Below are 14,399 nucleotides of genomic sequence, written 5' to 3' on the forward strand. Positions count from 1 at the left end.
TGGGGCGGACGAGAGGATGGAGGGTTCCCACATTTCAGGGGCCCCTTCAAAATTTCATTTGACGTGGAAGGGGCCATCCATAAACCACGTGGTCATGCTAGGGGGGGGGGGGGGGTTAGGGCAAAATCACGTCCATACAATTTTTGTATGAACAAAAAACCACGCGGGGGGGGGGGGGATTGGGGTGGTTTCCGAATCTCCCAAAATATGACCACGTGGTTTATGGACAGCCCCAAATGAGCGAGTTCCACCACGATAAATAACAATCATTGGAAAAATGAAACTTTTGAAACTGAATCTGTTTAAAATAACTATACTTCTTCACAATCAAGACTCAACAAAAAATGAAACACATACAATTTACTCGTAGTACTCGCTTAGCTGAGAAGCAGACTTTGGTCTAGTGGAGGCGTTACACCAATAAGAAGAAGAACTTCGCTGACCACGTCCTTACGGTCAACCGGGGAAAGGGAAAGAATGTTAGTTTTCCAACCGTTGCATACCATAGCTTTCAAAAGCTCATGCTTAACCCATATCCGCCCAGCGTCCTATTTATAGGACAGATGCCCCGAACGCCCAGAATCTCCAGAATTATGCAAGATTTTAGAATACTTTCTTCAGAGAAGATGTTCTCCACACCCATACCTTGCTCATAGTGAACAATATAGTTTGTGACTGGTCCACTAGGTGGCGTAAACGATGCTGCAAAGAATGCATATTGTCATAATCTGTGAGCATCATTTCCAATGCGAAAAAAAAATTGTATTTCCCTGGAATCTTGACAATGGTTAACAATTTACAGTTCATTTCTTCGGCAGAGTTGTTAATCAATACATACAAAAGTCGATGTATGTATAATTGTATGTTTATATGCTTGTTTGTTTATATGTTTGTATGTTTGTCTATTTGTATGTTTATATGTACATATGTACGTATGTATATATGCATGCCGGAACATAGGCATAACTCTGAAATGCGTCAAGTAATTTCAATCAAATTTGGTATACACATTCCTTAGGATGTGGAGGTGGCAGCAGGGGTACTGAAATTCAAGATGGCGGCTTAGGGGCTTTTCATAAACCACGTAGCCCAAAATTTGGCCATCTTAGAGCCCCATCCCCCTCGTAGACTTTTGTCCATACAAAAAATTTGAAATTTGTATGGAGCGTAGACTTTGGTCAGACCCCCCTCCTCCCCCGAAAAAGTCTACGTGGTTTATGAGCGGCCCCTTAGGTTCCAAGATGGCGGTGAAAACTCCAGAATATATGCTTTTTAACAGCAATACTCCTTCGGATACTATGCAATATGGGTATCTATCGATCGGGATTCACAAGTAGAACTCAAAAATGATTATCCGACGCCATTTTGAAATTCAAGATGGCGGACACTATCCAAGATGGCGGCCATGGAAGAGTAGTTTGATCTATAATACCATGCAATATGGGTGTCTATCGATCGGGCATGATGAGTAGAAGTCGATAATCGGTATTTAACGCCATTTTGAACTCCAAGATGGCGGACCATATTCAAGATGGCGGCCATGGAAGAGTAGTTTGATCTATAATACTGTGCAATATGGGTATCTATCGATCGGGCATGATGAGTAGAAGTCAAAAATCGATATTTAACGCCATTTTGAAATCCAAGATGGCGGACCTTATCCAACGGCCACGGAATGGTAGTTTGAGCTATTCTACCATGCAATATGGGTATCTATCGATCGGGCTTCATGTGTAGAAGTCAAAAATCAATATTTGAATCTATTTCGAAATCCAAGATGGCGGACCATATCCAAGATGGCGGCCACATAATGAGAGTTTGAGCTATGATACCATGCAATATGGGTATCTATTGATCGGGCTTCATGAGTAGAATTCAAAAATGAATATCCGACGCCATTTTGAAACCCAAGATGGCAGAACATATTCAAGATGGCGGCCTCGGAATGGTAGTTTGAGCTATAATACCATGCAATATGGGTATCTCCCGATAGGGCTGAGAAAAAGGGAGGAGGATCATGGTAGATGGTAGGGTAGCGGGTAGGATAAACGGCGGAGCAGACGGTCGGGTAGAAGGTTTGGGTGAAGGATAAAGTAGAGGGAGTGGAGTAGAAGGTTAGGGTAGAGGATAGGGTAGACGGTAGGGAAGAGGGTAGGCTAGAGAGTAGGGTTGAGGGTAAGAAAAATGTTAGGGTAGACGGTACGATTAAGCACAATATAGACTAGAGGGTACGGTAAAGGATAGGGCAGTGGTTATGGTAGAGGATAGTTTAGAGGGTAGGGCAGATGGTAGTGTTGAAGGTTATGATAGAGCGTAGGATAGAGGGTTGGAACAGAGGGCAAAGAAGACAGTAATGTAGAGGCTAGAGAGTTGGGTGAAGAATTGAATTGAAATTAGATGAACTGTGGTTCTCTTTTGAGATACCTTCAGAAATTCTTTCCAGCATTTCTCCAGGCATTCCTTTCGAGAATCTTCTCAGGTTTATTTCCGAGATTCCTTCCTCTATAATGTACGGATTGCTCCGGAGTTCTCTTCAGGGATTTTTGCAGGGGTTGCTTAGGAAAATCTTGAAAGGATTATCTTATTTATTCTTTTCTGCATTCCTTCAGGAATTTGTGCTGGAATTCCTTCAAAAATCCCTTCCAGGATTTTTCCTTTTTCCTGTTGTTCCTTAGAGGATTCCTCCCGAAAAAATATGAAAAATATATATGTTTTCCCAAGTTTTTTTTTTTTTTCAGGCAATCCTAGATCACAGAGACATGTTCTATGGTTCTTAGCTGGAATGCCTGCTCAGCTTCTGGCCGGAATTCTTGTCATGATCTCTCTAAGAAATTCATCAGGTATTCTTTACAGGATTGTTCATGAATAACTTCAGGGATTTCTGCCAGAATTGCTTCAGAAAATCCTGAAGGGATTCTTTTAGATATTTTAACCAGCATTTTTTCACGGATATCTTCTGGAATCACTTCACAGATTAATTTTAGTATACTTTCAAAGTGTTTTGTCGAAACATATTCTGAGAATCCCAATGGAATTCTTTCTACGAGCCGGGATTTATACAGCAATTCCTCCCGGGATTTCATCTGTGATTATTTCAGGGATTCCTACCAAGCTTTCAGCTGAGATTCCCTCAGAATCTATCAGATATGCCTCTCAGAATTCCTTCAGTAAATCTTCCCGGGATTTCTACCGGGAATGTTCTTAACCGCCCCCCCCCAGCGTTATGTTTTTCAGACTTTTGTACGTAATTCTAAATTTCAATTGGTAGATCGAATAAAATATAATTTTTGGGTAGTTTATCATTTTTCATGTAGCCGAAAGACACAGTATCTTTTCGATGTAACTTTGATAGTGCCCAGAATAACACCATAAAACCCACACATTGTTCACGACTAAAAAATCATGGAGTGGTACAAACATAAATAGAGAAGCCGTGTAGAGTATATCTGGTTCTAATTTTAAATAAAAAAAAATGGAATGATCATGCACCTGGGCGTGTACGAGACACCGAAGACGACCTTATAGTTGAGGTCGAAATACGTATCTGTCAAAGGATACAAATTAAAAAGTTAACACGATTTTCTTTTTAAAACATGCAAAATTACTGAAAAGATTACGTATGGTGAGTACGTAAAGAGAGTTTGTGGGGTGCTGAAGGAAAAACTCAATTACTTTATTAGAAATGATTATCTGTGTAAAATCTAACTTCTACAGTATTTTAACGTTTGTTTATGCTACACATAGTGAGCTTTTTTTTTTTGATTTGTTAGAAAAAAATGAGACATGTTGAACATTGCAGTCGAAATTACATGAAATTAGAAGAACCATGCATTGCATACTTTTAGGCGTTTATCGGGTTATATTTCTGCGCCAATTTAAAAGTCCTTTTTCTATTCTTTTTGAGTGGTTATCATCTCTCTCACTTGTTTAGAGCTGTATTCTATCTATACGGATCAGAATATAACGATAGCGTAGAATTTGGGCTGAAATAGAACTCGGGAAATTTATTAGATATTGAGGACCTACAATGAAGAATTTTTTTGGAACTGCACCATAGACTTCCATTTTTTTCGTCAAATCATGTATATTTTATTGGAACTCGACCGCTGATAACAAATTTATTTGAAAATTTAAATTTTGAGACACCTTGGGCGTTAACGGGTTAAGCGGCACAGTTCGCTTGTTTGCATAACTAGTAGGCGTTATCTGATAGGTTGACACTGTGCTGTGATGATTTGGCCAAATGTGGCGGTGTGTGAATTTTAATAAATAATTCCGGAATGCTGGCTTTTTCAGTCTTGGGTAAATCAAAACGGCAAGTTTTGCTTTTCCCGACGTTTCGGCTTTTTATTAAGCCTTTTTCAAGGGGTAACTACAAGGATAGGACACATTTAGAAAAGACTAATCACACTACATATAACAAATAATTTTCCTACACTGTCAACCGTTCCTCGTTACATAAAGTGTTGCCGGATTTTTAGGAGGGAGCTTCTCGTATACCTATCAATTACATTCATTTTAACATATAGAAATAGCTCTTATGGAATTGGACTTACAATTTTGTACATTAGTTCTACAATTTTGGGACACTGGGATACTACGGTAATTATCAACGACATGCACTACACTAGACGATAGACTGAGCAATGGTCAACGGTGAATTTGAAGATGGCGGGATGGATAGCTAAAAGCTTTACGACAATGTCGACTGGTCGATTTGGTCTAATCCTAAACTGTATGTGGTAGTGTTGTCATTATCGTTTCTTTGCTTCCTACGGGAATCGTTTGTTTTGATAGTATGGAGTATACCGGCATAGGTTGTGTTGAGCCCATCTACGTCTGTTCGGTAGTTGACTGTGTTAGGAGTGTTTTGGATGTGACACATCTCTAACATGGGAAGGGCAGTTGATCGTAAAGTGCGATCTATGATTTTAGTTCCATCTAGATTGAATGTGTGTTTTTCTGTGGTTATGTGTTGGGTTAGGGCTGTCTTTGCTTCTGTGGTGTCTGAGGGTTGATTGGCAAGTCTGTTTATATCGGATCTGTGACCACTTATTCGTTTTTTCAGATGATTCGTAGTCATTCCGATGTAAACATTGTTGCAATCGTTGCATGGAATGCTATAAATTACATTATTTTGATCGTGTGGGGGTATTGGGTCCTTAACGGGTTTGAGCAGCGATTTAGTTGTTTTTATGTTCCGTGTGGCTATTCTTATGTTTTTGTACTCTTTTTTCAGGATGTTCGAGATGGTCCTAGTGAGCATGGGGATGTGCGGCATCGATCTGTATGTGACTAGATTGGTTTGATGATGATCGTCTTCTTCGGAGGTGATGGTTGTTTGATGATGTGCTGGAATATCGTTTATCAGGATGTTTGGGGCTGTTGTTGACGTTGGCGGCCATGGTGGAAGTGGTGTTGGTGGGGCAGCAGCGCTGTTATGGCGAGGTGGTGGCGAATTCGGTTTTACAGATGTGGGTGGTAGGTTTGACGTTCGGTGTTGAGTGCGCGGTGGCGCAAGATCGGAAATCGTTTCGTCATTGACGCTAGATGGGACGGTGTTGGCTGAATGAGCGGTGTTGTTGTGGATGCGGTTGATTAATCGGTTTATGAGGGACGACGGGTAGTTGTTCAGCCTCAGGATCTGGAAGATTTTTTGTTTTTGTTGCTCGGTGGAATCGTCGGTGGTGAGTCGCATCACTCGTTCGATGAAATTGGCTGCCACATTCAACTTCATTGACATCGGGTGGAACGAGTGGTAATTCAGGAGTCTGCCAGATGAAATGGGTTTTGAATACCATTGAGTCTTGATGGGCTGATGATCGGAGCGGTTTGCTAGTGTATCGAGAAACGGCAGTTTGCCATCCTTTTCCATCTCGATAGTGAATTGGATGTGTGGGTTGTATGCATTGAATGTGTCCAGTGTTCTTTGAACCTCTGATCGTGGTAGAACCAGGAAAAGATCGTCCACATATTTCTTCAGGACCAGTATCGTGAATTGCAGCTTTCTGGTGACTGATTCGAGCAGATCTTCCATGACGTAATCTGCCAGTATGGGTGATAGGGGGCTGCCCATAGCCGTCCCAAACGTCTGCTGGTAAATCTTGTCTCTAAAACGGAAGTAACTGCTGTTGATGCACAGTTCTACCATTTCAATAAACAGATCTAGGTTGATTCTGGTCCCTTTGCTGATATCCGGCCACCTAAATATTATGCTGCGTATCACTAGTTCTAGGGGGATGTTGGTGAATAGTGATACCACGTCAAAAGATACAAGGACGTGGTCTGGGGGTACCGTGGCAGTGCTGATGAACTCCACAAAACTGAAACTATCTCTGATGTTGTATCGGCTAGTGAACGTTGTTTGGAGGATGGTTGCTATGTACTTCGATAGTTGGTATGTGGGGGCGGTAATGTTGGGAACGACCGGGCGTAGCGGCAAATTCGGCTTGTGTGCCTTTGGCTGTCCGTAGATGCGCGGGCAGGTCGATGTTTGTGTTTGGAGTGTTCGGAGCGTTTGGCGATCTAGGAAATGTGAAATATTTAAATATTTTGCCTTAGCAATTCGTTGAATGTTTCTAGGAAGGGCATTAAACTTGGAAGGACCGGCAAAAGTTAATCGTTTTTGTCCGAAATTGGAGTATGCTCTAGATCTGGGGAGGAAATTCACTTGCCTGGTATTGTGAATACGAGGAGCCATATTGATCGATACGTTATGATGTGTAGTTGGATTGAAAAGGATATTTTGAACCATTAGCAAGGTTTGCTGATCACAGATTCCTAAAATTGGTAAAACATTATGCGCAAGTTCAGTGTACAAACGAATTGTCGGAAACAAGACTGGTAAGTTAAAAATAATTTTGAAACATCGGTTCTGTATTGTCTGCAGTTTTTTAAGTTTAGACTTTACCCCATGAAATAATCAAACAATTTAAGTGAGAATGAATATGAGTTAAATAGAACAAAAGTAAAGCTCTGCGAGGCAAGAAACTACTGACTCGTTTTAGCACACCGCACATGATAGAAGTTTTATTGGCAACATTATTAATGTGATGATCCCAAGATAATGTGCAATCAAGATGGATACCTAAGAATTTAAATGAATCAACACTTTCTACAGTATCAGCGCCAACTTTAAGAAGAGGAGTTCTAGCAGCAGATTTCCTCGAAGATCTGAAAATCATATACTTGTTTTTTTTTTTTAATTTAAGGAAAGTAGGTTACACGAAAAATAGATTGCAGCAATCGAAGATCCTCACTCATATTAGAAGTAATAATTTCAGGATTTGTGTTCGGGTAAAACAATGCTGTGTCATCAGCGAATAGTCTCGGAGTACCATTCAGATTGATTTTACAAATATCATTAATATAAATAAGAAAAAGCAGAGGCCCAATGTTGCTCCCTTGAGGGACTCCTGTACCAATTTCTTTGAATAAACTTTATTCACCGCCAAATGACACCTGTTGCTTCCTATTTGTCAAACAGCTTCGAATAATGTTATTAGAGACTCCTCTAACTCCATAAAACTCAAGTTTTCTTAGAAGGATGTCGTGGTCTAAAGTGTCAAATGCTCTCCTTAAATCAAGAAACAAGGCACCTAAAAACTTTTAAGAATCTGTTTCCTCGAGTATGTTGTCAACAAGCTCAGTTATGGCAATAGCGGTACTGCATCCATGGCGAAATCCGTATTGCATGTCATATAATACACTGTTCTGATCGAAAAACTTTATCAACCGATCCACTAGAAGTTTCTCTAATATTTTGTTGAACACCGAAAGTGTAGATATTGGTCGATAATAATCTACTAGACATCGATCTCCTGATTTGAAAACAGGTATTACTTTAGCCATTTTGAGGCATTCAGGGCATGACCCTGTCTCGACAATTTGATTAAATGAAGCAGAGAGAATGTGGGAAAATGCAACAACATTGTTTATAATTATTTTAGTCGATATGCCGTCAGGACCAGGACTCTTATTAAGTTTTAAATCATTTATGAGGAGTGTAACTTCGTTGATTGATGCTGGCTGTAGAAAGCATGATCGGGAAATTGGGCTCAAGAAACGAAAAGGGTCTCCAATGGTGTCCGGAATTTGGCTAGCCAATTTGGAGCCAATCGTTGAAAAATGCTCGTTGAATACCTCACAGATCTTATTATTGTCAGAAATACACTCACCATCAACAGATAATGTAAGATCCGAGTTAATTTTCGATTTGCCTAAGATAGGAATAATATTTTTCCATAGTTTTGAATGTGTCGTATTATTTGATAAACTTTCTTTTTTGTTTGTTTTTGAGACGTGTTTGAGAAGTTCGGGTAAATGAGAATTATGAGGATATTTCCGACATTTTTTAAAATAGTTATTTTTTTGGTTTTAATAAGTGACCATAGCTCAATATTCATCCAAGGGCAATGAGTTCCTTTGATTTTAACTGTTTTCGTTATTGTTTTGGTGCATTCAATTAAAAGGGTATTATATTTAGCTATTATATTACTTAAACATTCACTTACATTTTCTACAACATCAAAAGTATCTAAGAAACATTTGAATTCATTACACAGTTTCTCATGATCAACAATATTTTTTGACAACACAACTCTATCTGAGTGACAATTTAATTTAAATTCAGATAGGATAAGAGAGTGATCGCTTACATCATTCAATATTGTATGGTTACTAAGACGGTGGGCATCAGCCATTTTACATATAACATGGTTTAAAATATTGGAACTTACAGGTCTGGTGATGAATGTATTTGCACATAAAAAGTTATAGGACTGCAGAAGGTATTTGTACCTTAACACCACATTGTTACTCGACATATTGACAGGTACATTGACGTCTCCAAAAATTAAACATGGATGATTCCCATTGATACTCTTGAGCCAGCTTTCAATGTGATCGTAAAACATATTAAAATCAAAAGAAGGGGGACGATACACACCATGAGTTAAACATTTTCCATCATTTAATTGCAGTTCGACAGGTATATGATGAAACCCATCATGAGAAACATTTTCAAGGATATTGAACTTTATTGATTCTCTTATGTACACAGCCAAGCCTCCAGATGAAGCGTTACGGCAGGAAAAAATACTGTTGAAACCATTTATATTGTACAATGAAGTGTTACCGGCTTTGATCCACGTTTCTCCCAGGATTATAACGTCAATAGGTACAGAAAAATGATCTACAGACAAGAGAATACTATCTAATTTATTCAAGTCATTAATTTCACGTACATTCCATTGTAACACACTTAATTTTTCAAAAAAATTCTTTCACATAGAACAAATTAAAATCATCGATATGATTATGAAAATAATTTAAAGACTTATCCATTTCTAATATTTATTGAACAACAGTACATGCAAAAATACAAAAAAATAAAAATAAACATAATCTAACTAACATTCTTCTTTCGTTTCGGCGAGGGCGATTCATTCAGAACGACTGAGTAACGATGGATTACATGATTCAAATCATCTCTGTTTTTGATAACATCTGACTTAGAGTTTTCGTCCTTTTTAACAAGAATCACTCCTCCTCTTCCCGGCCAAACAAACTTTATCTTATACTTTTCTTGACACTCCCGCATCTTTCGGAGAAGTTCCGTTGAGAGAGGGATCAATTCATCTCTGATGCTAACGGTAGTTGGTTTGCCATTCACAAGGAAATTTTCGTTGACGGTTGTGGACACAATTTTCACAACTGTTGTACAGAACTACGGATTCCCTCTCATACGATTTATCGCACTTCCAATTATGTTTCTACATTTGAAGTGCGCACAAGAAAAACAGTACATGCAGGTAATTATCTTATTTCTATCTGACTCTTGTTTATTGCACACCACACAGCAAATCGATTCATTATCCATATCGACAAGTGTATCAAACGGACGACTGAAAAAGGAGACAGACATTCAGAAGGCAAATTCACTTATAAACTTCAAGGTTCAAAACAATTTGTCCACTATTTTGGCCAATAAGCAGTCAGTTGAATGATCTTAGAGATAGTCTCATAAACTGTAGTAACTGTCAAGCGGGTATGTGAGGTTCCAGGTATGAATTTACTACTGGTAAGATGATCATTCATTTACGATCCCATATGTTGTTGCTCAAGCAAACCACAATAATCCGTTTTATGTATGCCAAATCAATCACTGTGATACTGATTCCCCTTCTATCGACACATACTTGTTAGACAGAGTGAATTCTAGTATTCCACAAGTGGACCAACAGATGTGTGCAAACTGATGTACTAGACTTGTTCGGTCTCAATCGCTATCCAGCCTGTGCTTCACGAAATCAAGCATTAAAAGAGCAATTCTCACCACTACCACCAACAGCAACAACAGCAACAACAACAATAACAGGCGAAAAAACCGATTGTAACAGGATCAAGTTTGAGGCTCTTAAACAGTTTTTTAGGGTAAATCAATTAGCACAGACCACTCCAATAATTCTATCTGCTATCATTCGAAATATTTCTGCAGAAATGTCTTCCAGAAATTGTTTCAGAAATTTTTACTAGAGATTGTTCTGAAAATAATTCAGAAGTTGCTTAAAAATTTTGTTCCACAAATTCCTATTCATCCTAGAATAGATCGTCTAGAAATTACTGCAGGCATGGATTTCTTCAGATTTTTTATCCAGGGATTCCTTCAGAAATTCTTCCAGGAATTCTCTAAGAAAACTCTCCCTTGTTTCCTCAGGAATTCCTCATGGGATTGCTTCCGGGTTACCTCATGGAGTTCCTCCAGCGATTCACCCGAGAATTCCTTCTGTGATTCTTTCACGAACAACATCCTCCAAGCACTCTTCTTGGGATTTCTTCAGGAATTTCTCCTAGAATTCTTTCAGAAATTCCTCCAGGAACTGTTTAGAAATTCCTCTTGGCATAGCTTCCGATATTTCAATTTGGGTTTCTTCAGGAATTCCTTCAGAGATTCCTTCAGGGACTGCTACATAGATTCTTCCAAGAGTTCCTCCACATACTCTTTTCAGGGTTCCTTTAGGATTTTCTCAAGAATTTCAGCGATTTCTTCAATACTCCCTCCTGGGATTTCTTAAGAAACTCCTACTGGAATTTGCTCAGAAATTCATCCTTGGATTTCTTCCAGGGATTCCTCCAGGAATTCCTCAAGGGATTTCACAAGAAACTCCTTCAGGAATTGTTCCTGACTTCTCTTTGAATTTATTCAGGGATTCGTCTAAAAATTCCTACAGGGATTTGTCAACGGATTCCTCTTAAAATTCCTTAAGATTCCTCTAGGAATTCCACCAGAGATTCCTCCAAGTATTCCTTTAGACATACCTCAAGTAATTTCTCTGGAGATTCCCCCGGGGATTCTTCCACGGGTTCTTTCAGGGATTCCTCCAGGAATTCCTGCTGGGATTCTTTTTGAAAGTCCTCCAGTGATTTATTAAGACAATTCTCCAGAAATACCTCCATGGATTTCTCTAAGGATTCTTCCAGAGATTCCTCATGCAATTTATGCAGGGGTTCCTCCAGGAGTTTCTCTGGAGATTTCTCAATGATTCCTCGAGAAATTCCTCTAGAGATTCTGCCAAGGATTCCTCTAGGAATACTTACAGAGATTCTACCTGAAAGTTCTCAAACGTTTCTCCAAGGAAATTCTCCAGACATTCCTCCAGGGATTTCTCTCCATAATCCTTCAGGGATTACTCCGGGAGCTTCTCTGGAGATTTCTCAATGAATTTCTCTAGAATTCCTTCAGGAATTCTTACAGGCATGTCTCCAGGAATATCTCCAGGGGTTCCTCCAAGCATTCCTTCAGGAGTTCCTCTAAGGAATCCTCTAGGGATTGCTCTAGGAATTCCTCCAGGAATTCTTTTAGGAACACTTCCTGGTATTCCTCCAGGCACTCATCCAGGCGCTCCTCCAGGGATTTCTATAGAGAATCCCCAGGGATTCATCCAGGCCTTCCTCCAGGATTTCGTTCAGTGACTCCTCCAGGAATACCTTTAAGAATTTCACCAGAAATTACTCTCGTTTTTTCTTCAGAAATAACTACGGATATTTCTACAGGAAATCCTCCTCCCGGAGTATGTACAGGTAGTATGCCAAGAATTCCTTCAGTTATTCCTGCATCAATTCCTCCTGAGATTTCTCTAGGAATTTCTTTCAAAGAGTTTTTCTGGAACCCCCCAGGAAATCATCCAGGGATTCCTTCAGAAATTCCCCCTGGAATCACTCGCGGAATTCCATATCCAGGAATTATTCCAGGCTTTCCTCCGGGATTTCATCTAGGCATTGTTCCAGGGACTCTTCCAGGAATTTCATCAACAATATTTCCACGAATTAAGCCAAGAATATCTCCAGGAAGTTCTTCAGGTATTTCTTTCAGAAATTCTTTCAAGAATTTCTTCAGTAATTCCTCCGGCATAGTTCCTCGGAAATACCCCAAGAATTCCTCTAGAGATTTCTCTAGGAATTCCTTCTGGAATCCCGCCAGGAATTTGTCCAGAAGTTCCTTCAGGCATTCCTCGTGAAGTTTCACCATAAATTACTCCACGGATTTTTCCATAAATTTCTCCAGAAATGTATCTAAGGATTCCTCCCAGAATTTCTCAAGAGGTATGTTTAGAAATTTTTCCAGAGATACCTCCCAGAACTCCTCTAGGGAATACTCCAGGGATTCCTTCAGGATTTCTTCGGAATTTCTGCAGTAAGTCCTCCTGGAATTTCTTAAGGGTTACCTCTAGGTATTCCTGCAGGATTTCCTGGAGAAATTCCTTTAGAAATACCTCCACGGATTCATCCAGGGTTTTCTAGAATTTTATCCAGAGAATACTCCAGGAATTCGTTCAGGAGTTTCTACAGGGATACCTTCAGAAAATCCTCATATTCCTTCAGGAATATTCCAAGATTTCCTTTAGCGATTTCTCCATGAATTTTTTCTGGTATACTTTCGGAAATTGCTCTAGGAATTGCTTCAGGGATTTTTCCACGAACTCCTCCAGGGATTTCTCCAAGAATTCCTCTAGAAATTTCTTCAGGAATTCGTCTAAAAAATCCACCAGGGATCCCTTCACAAACTTCTCTAGGAATTCCTCCCGGCATTCTTCAAAAACTTCCCCAAGGATTCCTCCCATATTTCCTCAAAAAATTCCTCCAGGAATTTATCCACGGATTCCTCCAGGCATACCTGCAGAAATTCCTCTTGAGATTTCTCCAAGATTTCCTTCAGGGATTGCTTCTGGAGTTCTTTCAGGGATTGCTTCAGGAGTTCCTGTAGTGATTCCTTCGGAAATTCCTCTCTGGGTCTTTTAAAAAACATATTGAGAGGCTCGATCAGAAATTTCAGAAATCCTTTCATCATCTTTTCCAGAGATTCACACAAGAATTTTTCCAGAATTACCTTAAGATTTTTTGATTGACTTCAAGGATTTCTAGAGGAATTCCTCCAGCGATTGGAACGCTTTAAAATAACTTGAGAGGGATACAGGGGTCAGGAAATTCTCAAAAAAGTGATCCAGGAATTCTTCCACAATTATCTCCAAGAATGTTTTAAGGAGTTCATCCACAGACTTATTCAGAAATCCATCCATGAATTCCTTCAAGAATACCCCGTGCAGCTCCTGCAAAGAAACGTCTTCAAAAATTCTTTCTACAATCCTTTCAGGAATATATCCTGTTATTCTTTTACAGTCATTCGTCCAGGGATTCCTTCAGGTGATTTCCATGATTTTGCAAGAATTCCATCATTTGAGAGTACTCCGAAAATACTCCGAAAACAATTATTTATGAATTTCTCTAGGGATTCCGTTCAGAAATCCTTACAAAAATGGCTCGAGGGTTTCCTCCAGTGATAGTTTCAAGGCTTTAACGAGAATAGCTTTTTTACGGCTTTTTAGGCTTTTACGAGAAAAAAATCTTCCAATGATCCTTCCGGGAATATGTCAATTGACATTTATCTTTTTATAAGGTACATTTCAATTACAGATCTTCCAGCGGATGAACCGATTCAAAACTTTTGTCAATATCATGCAAATCCAATGGATTCCAATGCAATTAGAGCTTTTGCGCCCGAGAGTAGATTGCATCGTCCTAGATGACGTGCCCTATGCAAAAATCGACAGAACATCCCAATACAGCTTTTCGGATGGGCTCGAAATGCTTTTTTTCACCACTGGGAATCAGGTCGTTTGGGAATTAGGGAGATGCAAAATTCAACGAATAAAACAAATTAAATAGACAAACCACATTTTGGTAACGATCACTTTATTTCATAATTTTATTGAAAGCGCGAAAAAATTGAGCAAGTGGTAAAAAGGAAACACCTTTTTACCTCCTTTTTGAAAAATATATATAACCCATCATCAGAATAACCCATCTAAAAGTATGCTTAATGGCGTTCGGGGTAGTAGCAT

At 39.3% G+C, this 14,399-nt stretch overlaps 1 protein-coding gene across 1 annotated transcript; it reads right to left on the reverse strand.

Moving 5' to 3' along the window:
• Positions 1-4,278: 4,278 nt before the first annotated feature.
• On the reverse strand, positions 4,279-6,514 carry LOC134289417 (uncharacterized). The gene has a single exon (XM_062855214.1). It carries the CDS (start codon positions 6,149-6,151, stop codon positions 4,694-4,696), a length of 1,458 nt encoding a protein of 485 aa, XP_062711198.1. The 5' UTR covers positions 6,152-6,514; the 3' UTR covers positions 4,279-4,693.
• Between the last annotated feature and the right edge of the window lie 7,885 nt (positions 6,515-14,399).

This window comes from Aedes albopictus, chromosome 3, assembly GCF_035046485.1.
Source record: "Aedes albopictus strain Foshan chromosome 3, AalbF5, whole genome shotgun sequence".
Classification (NCBI taxonomy): Eukaryota; Metazoa; Arthropoda; class Insecta; order Diptera; family Culicidae; genus Aedes; species Aedes albopictus.